At 32.8% G+C, this 13,991-nt stretch overlaps 1 protein-coding gene across 1 annotated transcript; it reads right to left on the bottom strand.

The window, feature by feature from the left end:
* Window positions 1-347: 347 nt before the first annotated feature.
* On the bottom strand, window positions 348-4,680 carry LOC124824509 (uncharacterized). Its single transcript, XM_088108050.1, has 6 exons — window positions 3,627-4,680; window positions 3,251-3,327; window positions 2,977-3,016; window positions 2,414-2,519; window positions 1,020-1,119; window positions 348-902 (listed from the first exon to the last, which is right to left on the bottom strand). Exons 1-6 carry the CDS (start codon window positions 4,411-4,413, stop codon window positions 750-752), a joined length of 1,263 nt encoding a protein of 420 aa, XP_087964176.1. The 5' UTR covers window positions 4,414-4,680; the 3' UTR covers window positions 348-749.
* Between the last annotated feature and the right edge of the window lie 9,311 nt (window positions 4,681-13,991).

The raw sequence follows: 13,991 nt of genomic DNA, 5'->3' as shown, positions 1-13,991 counted from the left end.
TTAAACTTCCGATATAAACGAAATTGCAACTAATTTTCAAAATAAAAAAACATTTTTTCAATTAAGTTGAAACAGAAAAGAAATTTAAATTATTTTAATTTTTATAAATATAAATTCATTTTTACATAATCTTAAAAATGTGTGTGTTCGAGGGAAAAAGAAAAATGTTCAGAATTAAAAGGAGAGTAAGAGACAAACAGAAAGCAAAAAATAGTATAAAAATATTTTTATTGATTAAATAAATTTTCAAAATGAAAAAATTAAAATAAATTATCTTTTCGATTAATTATAAAAACTGTAAATAAAAATAGAAATAAAAATTAATACCAAATAAATTACGAAGAAACTTTGAAATCTAAACTCTGATATAATATGAAGCTGAGAATGATGTCATGACAGTGGCATAAATCTTGACCCACCAGTTCAAGATGGGTCCTCTTCTGAACGATTACAACATGTGTGGTCCATTGTCTGAGAGAACTATTATATTTCTTCTACTCTTTGCACTGAAAATGACATTAAAGACATATTCTGAATTCTTTGGACAGAAGCAAATGTTTCCTAGCAAAGATTTATCCTCTTCTCTCATCTCTTTTTGTAGCTGGACAAAACTCATAAATATATGTATCATGGAAAAAGAAACCGATTCTTACGGATATAAAGTTCCTCTTCTCTCAGTTATAGTATAAGTTGGGGCATGCTTAAATGAGAAAAGAAAGGGTTCCAATGTGTTCAACAATAGAGAAGAGTTAATTCTGTTGTTTCTGCGTGATCTCTTTGCAAGTAGTGGGCCTTCCAAGGGTAAATTCTAGGTCTAGCGTCATATCGGAACGTGACAAAGTGCAAGATTCCAATTTCTCCTCCATGCAATTCGACAGGCCTCCATAATGCTGTCCACCCACCTGTTTAAATATTACTGTTACTCCAGTGTAATTAATTATTTTCAAGATATATGCAGTACATGCAAACTGCACTGAAACTAGTGAAAGCAATGTTTGAATCTATGGGTTCCAACTTACCATGGTTTGGTTTTCTCTCATATCAGAACACATTGAATTTATAATGGGGCTCTGTACGTAATTTATTGAATTTGTCTCCATCGATGATCGCCATGGCGTCCTGAGTGTAAAAAGTATGTGAAGAAATTAGTTAGGTAAATAAGGTACGCAAACATGTCAAAGCAACATAGTTAAGCTTATTTTTTTGGATAGAGGCAAGCAAAATGTTAGATCAATCCAAATACCCTTTTATGATCATTGGCTTTTGATGGTAAAGCTCATAGCAATTAACTTGGAGTGAGAAGTGAAAAGGAAAAGGAAATTCTAGGTTAATTACGTCGTGATACTGCTATATATATATATATATCAGTTTTGCAAAGCTGAACTTGAACTTAATCAGCTTGTTCTGGTGATAACTTAATTAAGATCAGAGCCAAAGAAGCAGTTAAGTTTCTACATTTCATAGTTGTGTCTGCCAAAGTTAAATCACTTGTCCCTAGATAATGACTTTTACGTACTTTACATTTTACTTGTACCTCTTTGTAGATGACTTAACATAAAAATTTGACGATGGAATATTACAGAAGAAAAAGACAGTGCACAGCAGTATTGTGAATCACTGCTATGCAATTATACTCACTAAGTGTGTATAATTATAAGGAGAGTGAAAACTATAATGGATTATAAATACAATGTGGAAGGAACAGATAGATTAAAGGGGGAATGTGAGATATATTAAGGTATAAGTATGCTGTTGTACCGAATAAATGACATGGCGTAAACCTATAGAAACATCTAGGTTTTGTTCTAGTGACTTTTAACCACTAGCTACAATCAATTTCTCTGGTCATATATATGCATGCTTCAATATTAAATATGTCTGTGATTAACTTCAACACATCAAAAACTATATTCAACAGTTCAAGATCAATTTTTTTAGGTTCAGTTCTATTTCACTTTAAAACAGATTACCACACCGCAACACTATATTTGTTAATAAAAATGTACAAAAGAAAAATATTGATATCATATTCATGTAAAAAGTATATACAAGAACTTGTAATATTCCTTTTTCTTTGCATCTATCTTAAACATTATCTCTTAAAATCGGATAAGGGAAAATATAGATGATATATATATAAGAAATAATAAAAAATAATTAAATGTTAATGAAAGGAATTACAAATATAACATAATATAAAAAACATGTCACAATTTTATATAGAAGGTAAAATGAGAATAAAAATATATAAATAAAAAATAAATATTCTTATTGGTATAAATGTTGTTTACATTCTCCCGTCAAGAAATTAATTAGGTTGAGATTATTGATGCTGAGAAAAGAAAGAATTAATATTTGCAGAGAAAAAAACTGAAATTATAGGAGAGAGGACGTGGAATAGTGCAATGAATACCTGTGGGATTTTATCAGCGGCTGTGGCAAATTTGGTCTCTCACAAGCTCCATGCAGATTGACAATCCCTGGCTTTCGGCTCAACCCTATACTTGTCTGCCCATAACCTGTAATTTCACCACCGGCGGTAGAGCCATTATTCTTGCTTTATCAGACACCACCTTAATAATTCACATGTAAACTTTAAAGTTATAGTCCTATCCCAACCAGTTATGTATATATAATGTTCTTTCAGAACACAATTTTTTATATTTTTTTCTTTCCTTTTAATTACCATATCTCTTATTCTACCTCATAACTAGTCTTCTCTTCTTCTTTTTCTTTTAGACTGTTCAAACTCTTTTATTTATCGGTTCAGTTCCAAAAAACATTAAACTTTGGGGAAGATCACAGCAAAAGTCAGAGGAAAAGTTTTAGGAATATAATTTCTCAGATTTTTAATTGAAAACAGTACTAGAACAAATCATGGGCTGCCACACTCGAATCACCAAGGATTTCAAACAAAGAGAATAACAATAATAGAAGAAACGAAAATGGGGTCCTTGAGAGGGAACATCCAACTACCTGCGCTGCTTTTGTCAGAGCTCTTCACTGTTCTATACATCTGCATGAACATCCCGCATGAAATAAAATGAGAAGAAAAGTCCACAACGCTAAGATTAGCATCTAGATACCTCTTTGTCCTTAGTCTTTGTTCTAGCTTCCCCACTACGGGAGGCAATGACTAAGGAACTTTATATGTTTGTTTTGTCAAGTCAGAAAATAAAAAGAAAATTTCATTAATTACCACGAAAAAGGAACCAGGGAGAATGCAGAGAGATAGAAACAGTAACCCCACCTGCAAGTGACTCTTCACGTGAGCTAGAGTTAGATCCTTCACGTTCATTAACTCTAACACCGACTTCGGAGTTGCCCCTGCCACCAACAAAACATGCAACCAAAGGAAATTAACGAGAGTAATATGATATCAAACTTTCATAATGGAATAACGATCAAACTAATAATTCAAGGTTTAAAAAATGGTCTGCAGTCACGATTTCCGCCTCGACATCATGGTTTTCAGGGTTTCTTCCACCACAACTAGAACTTGCATTTGTCTGCAATTCCACACAACGTCAAACATCGCAAGAAACAGTGACCGCGTTTACAACCACTGTTTAAATCCTGAATCATAGCATGCAAACTATGCTTAGATAGTTGAGTTGATGATTTACTTTCATGTCCACCAAGAAGCTGAACCACATGAACAAAGTGAGCGTGGAGGGTAGTGGTCCATCGCATTCTAGGAGCTCTGGAGCTTCTTTTCACACCCTGAATGCCTCTAGCATTTCGTTTGAAATCAGCGGTGTTCGTCTGAGGTTGGTAGTTGTGGAGGTGATTGAAGTTTCTCGACACAGCTCCTTGTATAGGATAAGGATTCAAATTTTCCCTTCCGGAGCCTAAGCTCAATGTCGGTGGTTCACGATGAACAAGGTTGTAGACAGTGTGGCGAAAACCATTTTCGTGGCTTAAATCGCTTCCACTGCTACCAGAATCCGAGGTTGAGCACAGATCGGTGTAAAGCGTTTTGGTGGTTAATGTGAATCCGCTGCAGGTTGTTTCCAGTTGTTTAGCGTCAGGATCTGAAGTGAATGGAGGGCTGATGTTTAAGGAGAGATCTGGCTCTGGCAAGGGTGCAAAGGTTGGCATTACTGCGTGCGGAGTGGTGCACATAGGGATTGTAGAGATCTGGAATATCAGATACAGAAGTGGGCAGTGAGGTAGTACAATTACATAAGAAAGGAAAAGAATGTGGAAATGACACAGTGAATCAAATATAGTAAAACATAGAAAGTAGGAGGAGGTGTTGAGAGGGAAACATGAAGAAGAGAATAGAGTGAATGATTGAAGGAGGTAATTAAAAAAACGAAAGGTAGAGAGTAACCGAGTAACACTCACTGGTGTACCGTTGTTCCAATTTAAAAGTGGTTTTGAGTACGAGCTCATGACGTACAATTGCATTAAATAGTCAAAAGAGTAGTATCCGGTTCAAACAGAAGTGTTTATTGTAAAGAATGGTTGAAGTGTCTATAAATAAGCAAAAAGATTTGTGTTTTATAATGGATGTGTTTATGCTATTGCATTGGTTTGGTGAGAGGTGATGGTGGGCTTTTTAAGTAGCATCCCAGTAGGGATGAAGGACGACACGGAAAGTTGTAATCAAAGCAGTGACGAAACAATGTTTAATATTGCAGAGACTAGTTGCCACCAGCAGGGAAAGAGAATTGATGGGAGTTGTTTGTTGTTTGAACGAAAAGGTAGCGAAAAAGGAGTAGTTATTTATGGAAGCTGGGGATTAGTCATCAATATGAAAGGACTGTGTATGCAGAGAGTAAGAGAAGGAAATAGAGAAGCAGGTACGTGCAGTGCAGTGCAGTGCAGCAGTAAAATGTTTTTCTTTTTCTTTTTACTTAATGAGGTTGGGGTGATATAATTGTGGTTTTGTCAGGAATGGTTGGAATTGAAGAAAAACAAAATGAGTACTATTCAAGGGAATATTGGAATGGGAATTGGAGTCTCCCTATAACGTTGATGGATTGCGACGACCCATTAAAATTCCCTGCTCTTTTTGTTTCAAAATCGAGGTTTAGTTTATCTCTTTTTAATACCATTTTCTTTAATAGGAATATTCTCGTTTTATCAAACCCTGACATGCACTCCAAAATGTAGCTGCTTAAACTTATCCTTATCCTCACCTTGATGCATTCTTCAATGGCTGCCTAATGCAGATCCATCTTTGCCGCGTTAAACCTCTTCACCTTCTATTATTATCCATCACATCTCTCTTTATGTTCAACTCACCCTAAAAGTAACCCACTTTACTTACTTATTTTCTGATCCATCAAACACGCAAGATGACACAAATATGGAGTAGAGAGAAACCATACCAAGACTGTTTTTTTCACATGAAGATGTTGGGAGAAATTATGGTGTTCCAATTTTCAAGTAGGAAAACTCTCTACTTTGTTACAAAAATGTGTGTTCTATACATAAATGTGATACTAAAATATATCAGTAATATTAATCACAGAACAGATATGGTTTCAAAATTCTTTATGCTCGATCTAACTCAAACCACTGCCAGCTATATATGATTTGTGATAATCATTTTGCTTAAGCTGATCTTCCAAAGCTCAGATCTGTACAGTTATTAATTGGTCAAACCATTAATTTCGTGTACTTCACTTATTTGATATATATATATATATATATATATATATATATATATATATATATATATATATTAACTAACAAATTGATTTAAAGTCATCAAAATAAAAATAAATTATATATTAATGAAAAAATCATAGATTTTTTTTGCATAAAAAATTAATAGCAAAAAAGCTAAATAATAGCAATTCGTGTGTAAATTTAACTGCGAAACCGTGTACTTAGAGAAAGGTACTGTTGAAAAAAATTTAAATTATTTTTTAAACAAAAAAGTTGACTCATGTAGATTTGTCTTGTTTTGATCAGTTTTTTTTCTTCAATATGTTTTGGGTTGTGCAACCCGTGTCTTAATCTGTTTACCAATTATTTGTGAACGGATAATGTGGTCTGATTTTTCCACATGATTTTCAGACTAAATTTTTGGCTTTGTTCGAAAAATGGGATAAAGCCATAACATTATAATAACAACAAAACATAGTTCTATATGATATCAAAATCGATAATTCGCGGGCTTCTAATTCCACAGACTATTTGTTCAAGAAATGAGATTCAATCCATCTTTAAGTTAATGTAATGAAGATAACCAGCACATTTTCATAGCAGTGTCATGTATTAGAATGGTTTAGTAAATTGATTTGTATTTATAAGAATTTTTTGAATAATTTAGTAAATGGGAACTTGTAATATGTAAGAACTTTCTTTGTAGTGTTTTTATTTCTATTTTATTTTTATAATTTAGTTTGTTTGAAAATTAATCTTACATAGTAAGGTATATTGTTTGGCATGTAGTGGTACCGTCTTCAAGGTTGTAGTCTAACTCAATTATTTTCCATAAATATCTTTTTACATGATTCATTGGCTAGATTTGATTATAAGGCTAACTTTTTTATTGGTTCCAACTTTATGCGGGTAAGAAATTGGTGAGAAATTCTTTGTATTTAATATCTTATATTTTTTTTTATGATTTTTTATCATTCTGTTGAGTCTCGTAGATGAGTGTTTCGAAGAAAGATCAAAGAGGAAATACAATATTATATGTAAATATTACTTATAAATCCCGATTACTTTCCTACTGTTTGTAAAATCCCAATTACTTCTAACAATATGTATTTCTAGCATCTTGAAACCTTCGTAATGCCAATAATTTGATTTTAGTGTTTTTTTTGGGGGTTTTCAAATCCCCATTAATTTTTTTACTTTGTTGCATTAAATTTTTTTATTAATGTACGTAAATCCCAAAAAAACAAAAAATTATAAACAATAAAGATTTTAAAATTTTGATATTTATAATTTGCATCTAACATTAATAAAAGAAACAAAAAAAAAAACCTCCGAAACTTCAAAATCAAATAATATAAAACAAGATGTATATATAAGTTAAAACTAAAGCTAATCCTTATCATTTGTTATCGGTCCTAAAATTATTAGAAAAATAATAAAAATAAGTAATAATAATAGTTGTATAAGAATAAAACAAAAATATAAAAATAGAGTATTCATCAAGTCAAACATAATAAAATAAATATGATACAATTATAATTGAAAAAAGGAATAAAAATAGTTTTGGTTGAGACACTCAGAGTGTTGTTCTTAAACTGAAAACGCATCGAGTGCACAAGGCAAAACAAAAATTATATGTGTTTTTCTCTTAAACATAACAATTCATTAGATAGATCGAGTCAACGAATGATTTTTGCATCTTATGAACACAAATATCTTAAAAAGACAATATAGAACAGAAGACAATGTTTTGTAAGAGGTTATGGGTTTGTTATGTATTTTCTCTATGAACACCAATATATTAAAAGACAATATAAAGGAGAAGACACTTTGTAAGAATTTATGAGTTTGTTGTGTATTTTTTATATGCAAATAAGTGGTATTTATAATTAGAAGAGAGAAACTTAAGAGTCAATTATAACAAATTTGATTTTAAACTACAATAATTTAACTTAGTTCTTTTTAATATATATATATATATATATATATATATATATATATATATATATATATATATATATATATGAAAAAAAGAAAGCAAAATAAGTTACTTTAATTCAATAATTTAAAATTATCTTCTCTAGTTGAACTTTGTACAATAGACTCTCCTTTGGGATTGAGTGCCACCTAGATTAGGTTGTCTATCCACGTCCATCTGGACCGACATCCTCCTTCAAGGATGAGCTGCTTTGTGCTGAGTTTCTCTAGACAATGCTTAGTATGACCTAATAGTATGCTCAGATTATTAGTAATAATGACTCATTAAGCCTCTAATGTAAATTAAGAGGTGATTGAGTTGTCATTTGGTCAGAAAAAAAATGTACATAAAACATTACTTGTGTTAACTGAGCGTCAAAGTGTCTTTGACATATAGCCACCCGTTCTCCAATATATATAATAAATTCTAAAAAAGACCAAGTCATCCATAAACAATCACCGTTTGCTTTTACTGAAAATGCAGAAACACACATTGAAAATTAATTTATGTACTTCAAATTTTATAAAAAAAATCATTAATTTTTTTAAAAACTTAACTTAGTTGATGTTTCGATAACATTTGTCTGAGGGTCGGTCAACTTTCATTGCTATGCTCCGATCGGCCAACTCTTCAAGTAATCCTTTCCGATTAGTGGTTGACCTACAGAAGACACCCTGACGCTTAAATCAGATATGTTTCATAAAGAGATATATATTTTATTAGGATAGAAGAAGATGATTGTACCTGACATCAGTTGTATTATTTATAGAGTTTGTGGCAGTCAAGTCCATTTATTACAGTTGACTGTATATACTTATATTATTTTTGACTTGTAAACGTGAAAAATAATTTTTTTTCTGCTGAGAAGCTCACTTGTTTTTGCAGATATCATGCGTTTATTGTTGTACCCAGCTAAGTTGGTGAGGACCGCAGTAGGTTGGCAGCATAAACAGTAAACAGTTATGGAAGATAACGGTGATTATTAAGAAAATAAGGATAACATGATGTTAATGCCAATAATCTACACTACTGAAGAAGAATATCAGCATATATTCGTATATATAATGCGTTCAGTACGACGAGTTGTTTTGCTGTTTCATCCAAAACTTCAAAAGCTTTAGCCATTTTGTCAAGCATGGCAGCTTTTAGGCAAGCAGGCAGGTACGCAAATGGCACATTGTCATTATAAGTTAGTCGTTGGTGCCATAATAATGCAGTGATGAGCGAAAACGAGGGTCAAAAGCTTCCTCCATTTTCAAACATGATTCAACCTGCTAAGCCATAACTCATCAGTAGAATAGGTTCTTTTTCTTTCACATATATATATCTCAGATTATCAGTCACACCTATTCGCCTAAGAGGCTAAGAGCGATTGTAAGACCCAAAAGGACATGGATAGCTGTTGGTCGCAGAGCTGGACAAGGTCAAATACAGTACTAAACAAAGGGAGAATGCAATCAGACCATACGTAAACCTAAATTTACACGTACTATTTAATATTCTTGTTATGTACGTCACAAATACATCACACCAACTTTAATATTCTAAAATGTTTTTGACAAATTTTTATTATTTAATTCATAATACTATCATTTAACAATATCGTATGAAGAATTATTTCTTGCAATATTCTTTTTAAAGAATTTAAGGTGGGTTAAAGTTTTATATTGAATAAAAATAAATAATATATAAGTAAAAGAAGTCATAAATTTATTGACTTTTTATGTTTTTGTATGAATCTGTTCACAACTTATTAATACTAATTTCTCCTGTGTTTCTTCTCAAAAAAAAATTAATCGTGATATCAAAATGTTAAGGTGAATTGAAAGTTTCATATTTAATAAAATAAAAAATAAGATGATCAATACATAAAAAAAATCCATAATCTTGTTATATTAGTTTTGAATTAAAATTGATTTCTAATATCACTGTCCTACTCCCTTCATTTTAGATTAATTGATGTTCTAGTATTTACAAAATTTATATTTTTACTGTGAAATGAAGTACTAAATCTCTCTTCTGTAAGTTTGTCTTCTCATTGATATTATTATCTTAAAATACTTCACATACTCTATTTATCTAATTCAAGAAAGAAAATAACGATATTTTAATGAAATGGACTCGTGATAGATATTTTGCTTTAGTAATTACTTTTAAATTTACGAGAGAAAAAAAACAGTCTTAAACAACAACAATAAAAATATGGAATAAATAACAAACTGGAAATCATGTTTGAACAAGGACCATAGACTCTGAATCTATAAATGATAATAAATGCTAGTACGTACTGGCAAGTGATTGTGCAATAGTACTGTTTTTATGCATGGGAATAGAATTATCCTTAGTAATTTATGTGTGTTTGGAGTAATTTGGTTATAGTTTGTAGGTATTTATGAATAATTATCTGAGAAACGAAAGGAAGGAGAGAAGTGAAAAGAAAAGAGAAGTTGGTAGAGAGATTGATTTGTGGTGGGAATCTTTGGCAGGTGAAAGAGGTTTAATTTGAGGGTATAGGCAGAGATAAGTGGTTGAAGAAGGTGTAGGTAAGTGATGAGGTAGCTGAAAATACGTAGTGGATGCAGTATGCAGGGGTCCACTCTGTTGCAGAAAAATCATGTGCCTGTAATCAGTTCTGTTCGGCATAGCCAAAAGCTTATCTTCTTCTTCTCAACTCCAAATTCCCCATTAAATATCACACTCACCTTACGTCTCAGGGAACCATATCCCTCCATTCCAACAACTGCTTTACCACACTTCATTTCAAACTTCTTCTCAATAAAACAAACTAAAACTAAATAAGGACTTCATTACAAATGTTTTCATGAATAAATTTTTTATTTTTATTTTTTAAAAAAAACTATCAAACTAAAACCTAGGTCGACCACTTTATTGTTTATGTTCGGAATTCGGATTGTTATATAAGTCAATTTTAGCCTTCTTCAATGCCATTCCGATCATATGGAAGACTGACGTGATTTTTCAATTTTTTACTATTATATATGTATAGTATAATTGTCTAATGAGTCTAATAGTTGGATGATCGATCAACTTAAGATTTTATAAGAATTGGGTCGTTAATCACCTTAGGATTTTATATGAATCGGTTAGAAAACTGAATGGTCGAATTAACGATTATTATTGTTTGAATCGTATTTACATCCCTTAATAAGAATATCTCAAAATCAATAAATAGAATTAAAGTAATTAGTTACATTAATCATCTCTAACACTTTCAAACATTCAATAATTTTAACATATCTTATATATAGGCATGACAAAAAAATCCGCACTCACGGATATCCACGGATAAAATCTACAAAGAATAGTTGGTACCGGCGAATATTTATTACCCGCGTGTTGCGGGTAGCGGGTTTTTTAATACCCGTTTATAAACGGGCCGGCGCAGGTATTATTATATTATCCGTACCCATAGATATCCGCTACCTTCAAAAAATAAAAAAAAATCATATTTTATTAAGTTAAATTTAATTAAAATTAACATTAATTTATATTTTATAAGGTTAAATATAATTAAAATTAAATTTTAATTTATATTTAATTTAATTTAATATATATTATATTTTATATATTTTTTGTAATTTTATTTAAGTTTTATTATAATATTTTATAAAAGTATATTTTTTTAAATATTTGCAGGTATTCGCTGGTATCCACTGATATCTACGGGTTTTAAAATATTCACAGATATTTTTTAATCGGGTATCCATGCGGGTAGCGGACGAATTTTTTTTTGTCGGATCGAATTGCGGGTAGACACTGCCCGTGCCCGATCCGAACCGTTGTCATCCCTACTTATACATATAGCACTCCGGTTAGACCAAATAATATTTAACATGAAATGAAAGAAGAACGTTTACCTAAACTTAGAGTTTGGAGATCATTTTGAGAAATAAATTTAACCTTGATCCCTTAAACCAAAACAATACATAATTATAATTAATTATTTAGTTTTTATATTTTTTTATATCATATACAATCAAATATTGTGACATCCCCAAAATATACGGCGTGTATATATAATAAAAACGTCACCAGATTATAATAATAGAAAGCAGTTGGAAACATATATCTGAATATTAAGATTACAGTCATCCTTAAAATACTAAGAAGCGAAGCAAATGTACTCAAGTCTGCCCACATACCATGGGTTCTATATATTACAGTTTTTAAAATGCAAAATTTAAAGTAAAGAGATCCTAATGGTACTAGGATTAAGCGTCATCTTCCTCCAATGCTTGCTCCAGGGACACCTCCTCGTCATCTGCTCCCATCCAAGTGGATGATCATCACAAGAGGAAACATACCCAAACATAGCACAAACACAACAAGCAAGGGTGAGCTAATTATATAAAAAAACATATAATATGACAATATGCATGCAAGAGTTAACTTCAATCAAGCAAGATAAACACACATCCTAACATGTTGAATACTAGACTTGACTTGTCCGGACTTTAGAATCATAGTCGAGCTATGGCGGGTCTTGCGCTCGTGGTGGCTTATGAAACTTGGGTTCCCCCACCCTACCACACTCACGAGGTTAGCCTGTTCCAAGCCCTGAGGCATACTGGAAGCCCCCAAGACTAAGACCTCCTGCTGCTCCTCCCCACATGGTTCAATCCTTTCTACGTGAGAAGAAAGACCATTGAAGTTTTAGGATAACCCCCAAGACTGAGCTCCTACTTTCATTATAAACAACTAAGGCACCACCATGGATCTTCTCCTTGAAGATAATGGAATTACGTCCATCAACCATACTTTTTAAAACCACATACTTTGAATCACCAATCATACCATTGAATCACACACACTTTCACTTTAACAGTATACAACATGTTTGAATCCCATCATACGATATAATTTGCTCCAACACATACTTCACAAACCATACAACATTCAACTCTAAGTGAAACAATATAAAAGAGAAAATAGAAAATAAAACCCCGAACGTTTCGCACAGCGCACCACCCTAGCAAGGCGAAACTGGCGTTATTCGCATAGCGCACCCTCCCAGCTCGCCTTGCGAATTAAGTCTGAATAAGTGTCAGACTTTGGGTCCCTCGCATAGCGCACCCAGGTCGCTATGCGAGAACCCAGACAGAGACCAACTCCCCTAAAACTCTCGCTATGCGTCCCACTCGCCTTTCGAATTAAATGAGCAGTGGTTCCAGACCACCACCAGTCGCATAGCGACAGGATTTGCCAGGCGAATCCACAAACAGAGAGCAACACCCTCTGGTCATTCGCACAGCGCACCAGCTCGCACAACGAATGACTCAGACAATGAGCACTTTCTACAGGGTCTCGCTATGCGAGACAGCTCGCATAGCGACTCTGCATCATCTGCATAACGCAAATTCTGCAGAATCACACACTCACACCAGACCTTACCATTTCTAGTTATTTTCTCCAACTTCTAACACTCTTAATTCGTGTTTTATACTTACTTAAACTCATCTAGATGATTATAAACATTCCCACTCCAATTCTAAAGTAATTAAGACTCAATTCCTACTCTAGAACACCAATTTTTCACAACTTAGGGACTCAAATCCACCTTTACCATTTTTAGCATGTTCTAAACCAATTTTATGTTCCTAGCATGTTCCATTGGACCTAATCAAACTGTGTTAACCCTCCAAACACACTCTAAACTTCTGATGCTCAGAATCCTTACCCTACTTTCTCTCCAATGACCTAAAATACTTCCTAAGTGTTAAGCTGTCTATCTAAATATTACTACAACCGAAATCCTACCCAGAAACACTTCATACAAACTCAATTAACAGTAACTAAGTTCATCCACACACCATCCATCACAGTTTCATCACGCCCAAATGCTTAAAATCAAGAATGCAGTCCAAGCATCACACCAGTTTAGAATTCAACATGCATACATATTTATAAAACAGATTCAACCAAAACAAAATTTAAAAGTTATAACTAGCTCCCCTTACCTTGGTGGTTATAAGCACAGTACTACTCAGAATAGTAGCAAAACCCAAACAGTGCCTTACACAGCCAGCACACAGTAAGACCCTACAATCCACTAAAGTGGAGACAGAAACAGTTCTCAGAGCTATAATAGGCAGAGAATTAAAAGGGGAAGACTACCAGCTACATGCAACCAGTAAAGTTGCATGCCCTAGGTTCAAGAGAGATGGAGAAACTGACTTACACGTCCAAAACGGAAACTAATCGGATGGATAGGAAACTCTCAACTCCGTGAACGAAAGGATACCACCTATTTGACAATGCAACGGTTGTAATTTGTGAATGGGTAGAGAAAAGGTAGAGCAAGAAGAAGAAGACAGAGTTTAGAGAGAGAAGGAGAATTTGACTAATGAACTCAGATTGAAAAAAATCCCTT

Source organism: Vigna umbellata, chromosome 2 (assembly GCF_029865625.1).
Source record: "Vigna umbellata cultivar VRB3 chromosome 2, Vumbellata_1.0, whole genome shotgun sequence".
Classification (NCBI taxonomy): Eukaryota; Viridiplantae; Streptophyta; class Magnoliopsida; order Fabales; family Fabaceae; genus Vigna; species Vigna umbellata.
The sequence above is the reverse complement of the archived record's forward strand: the minus strand, read 5'-3'. Positions and strand labels throughout refer to the sequence as shown.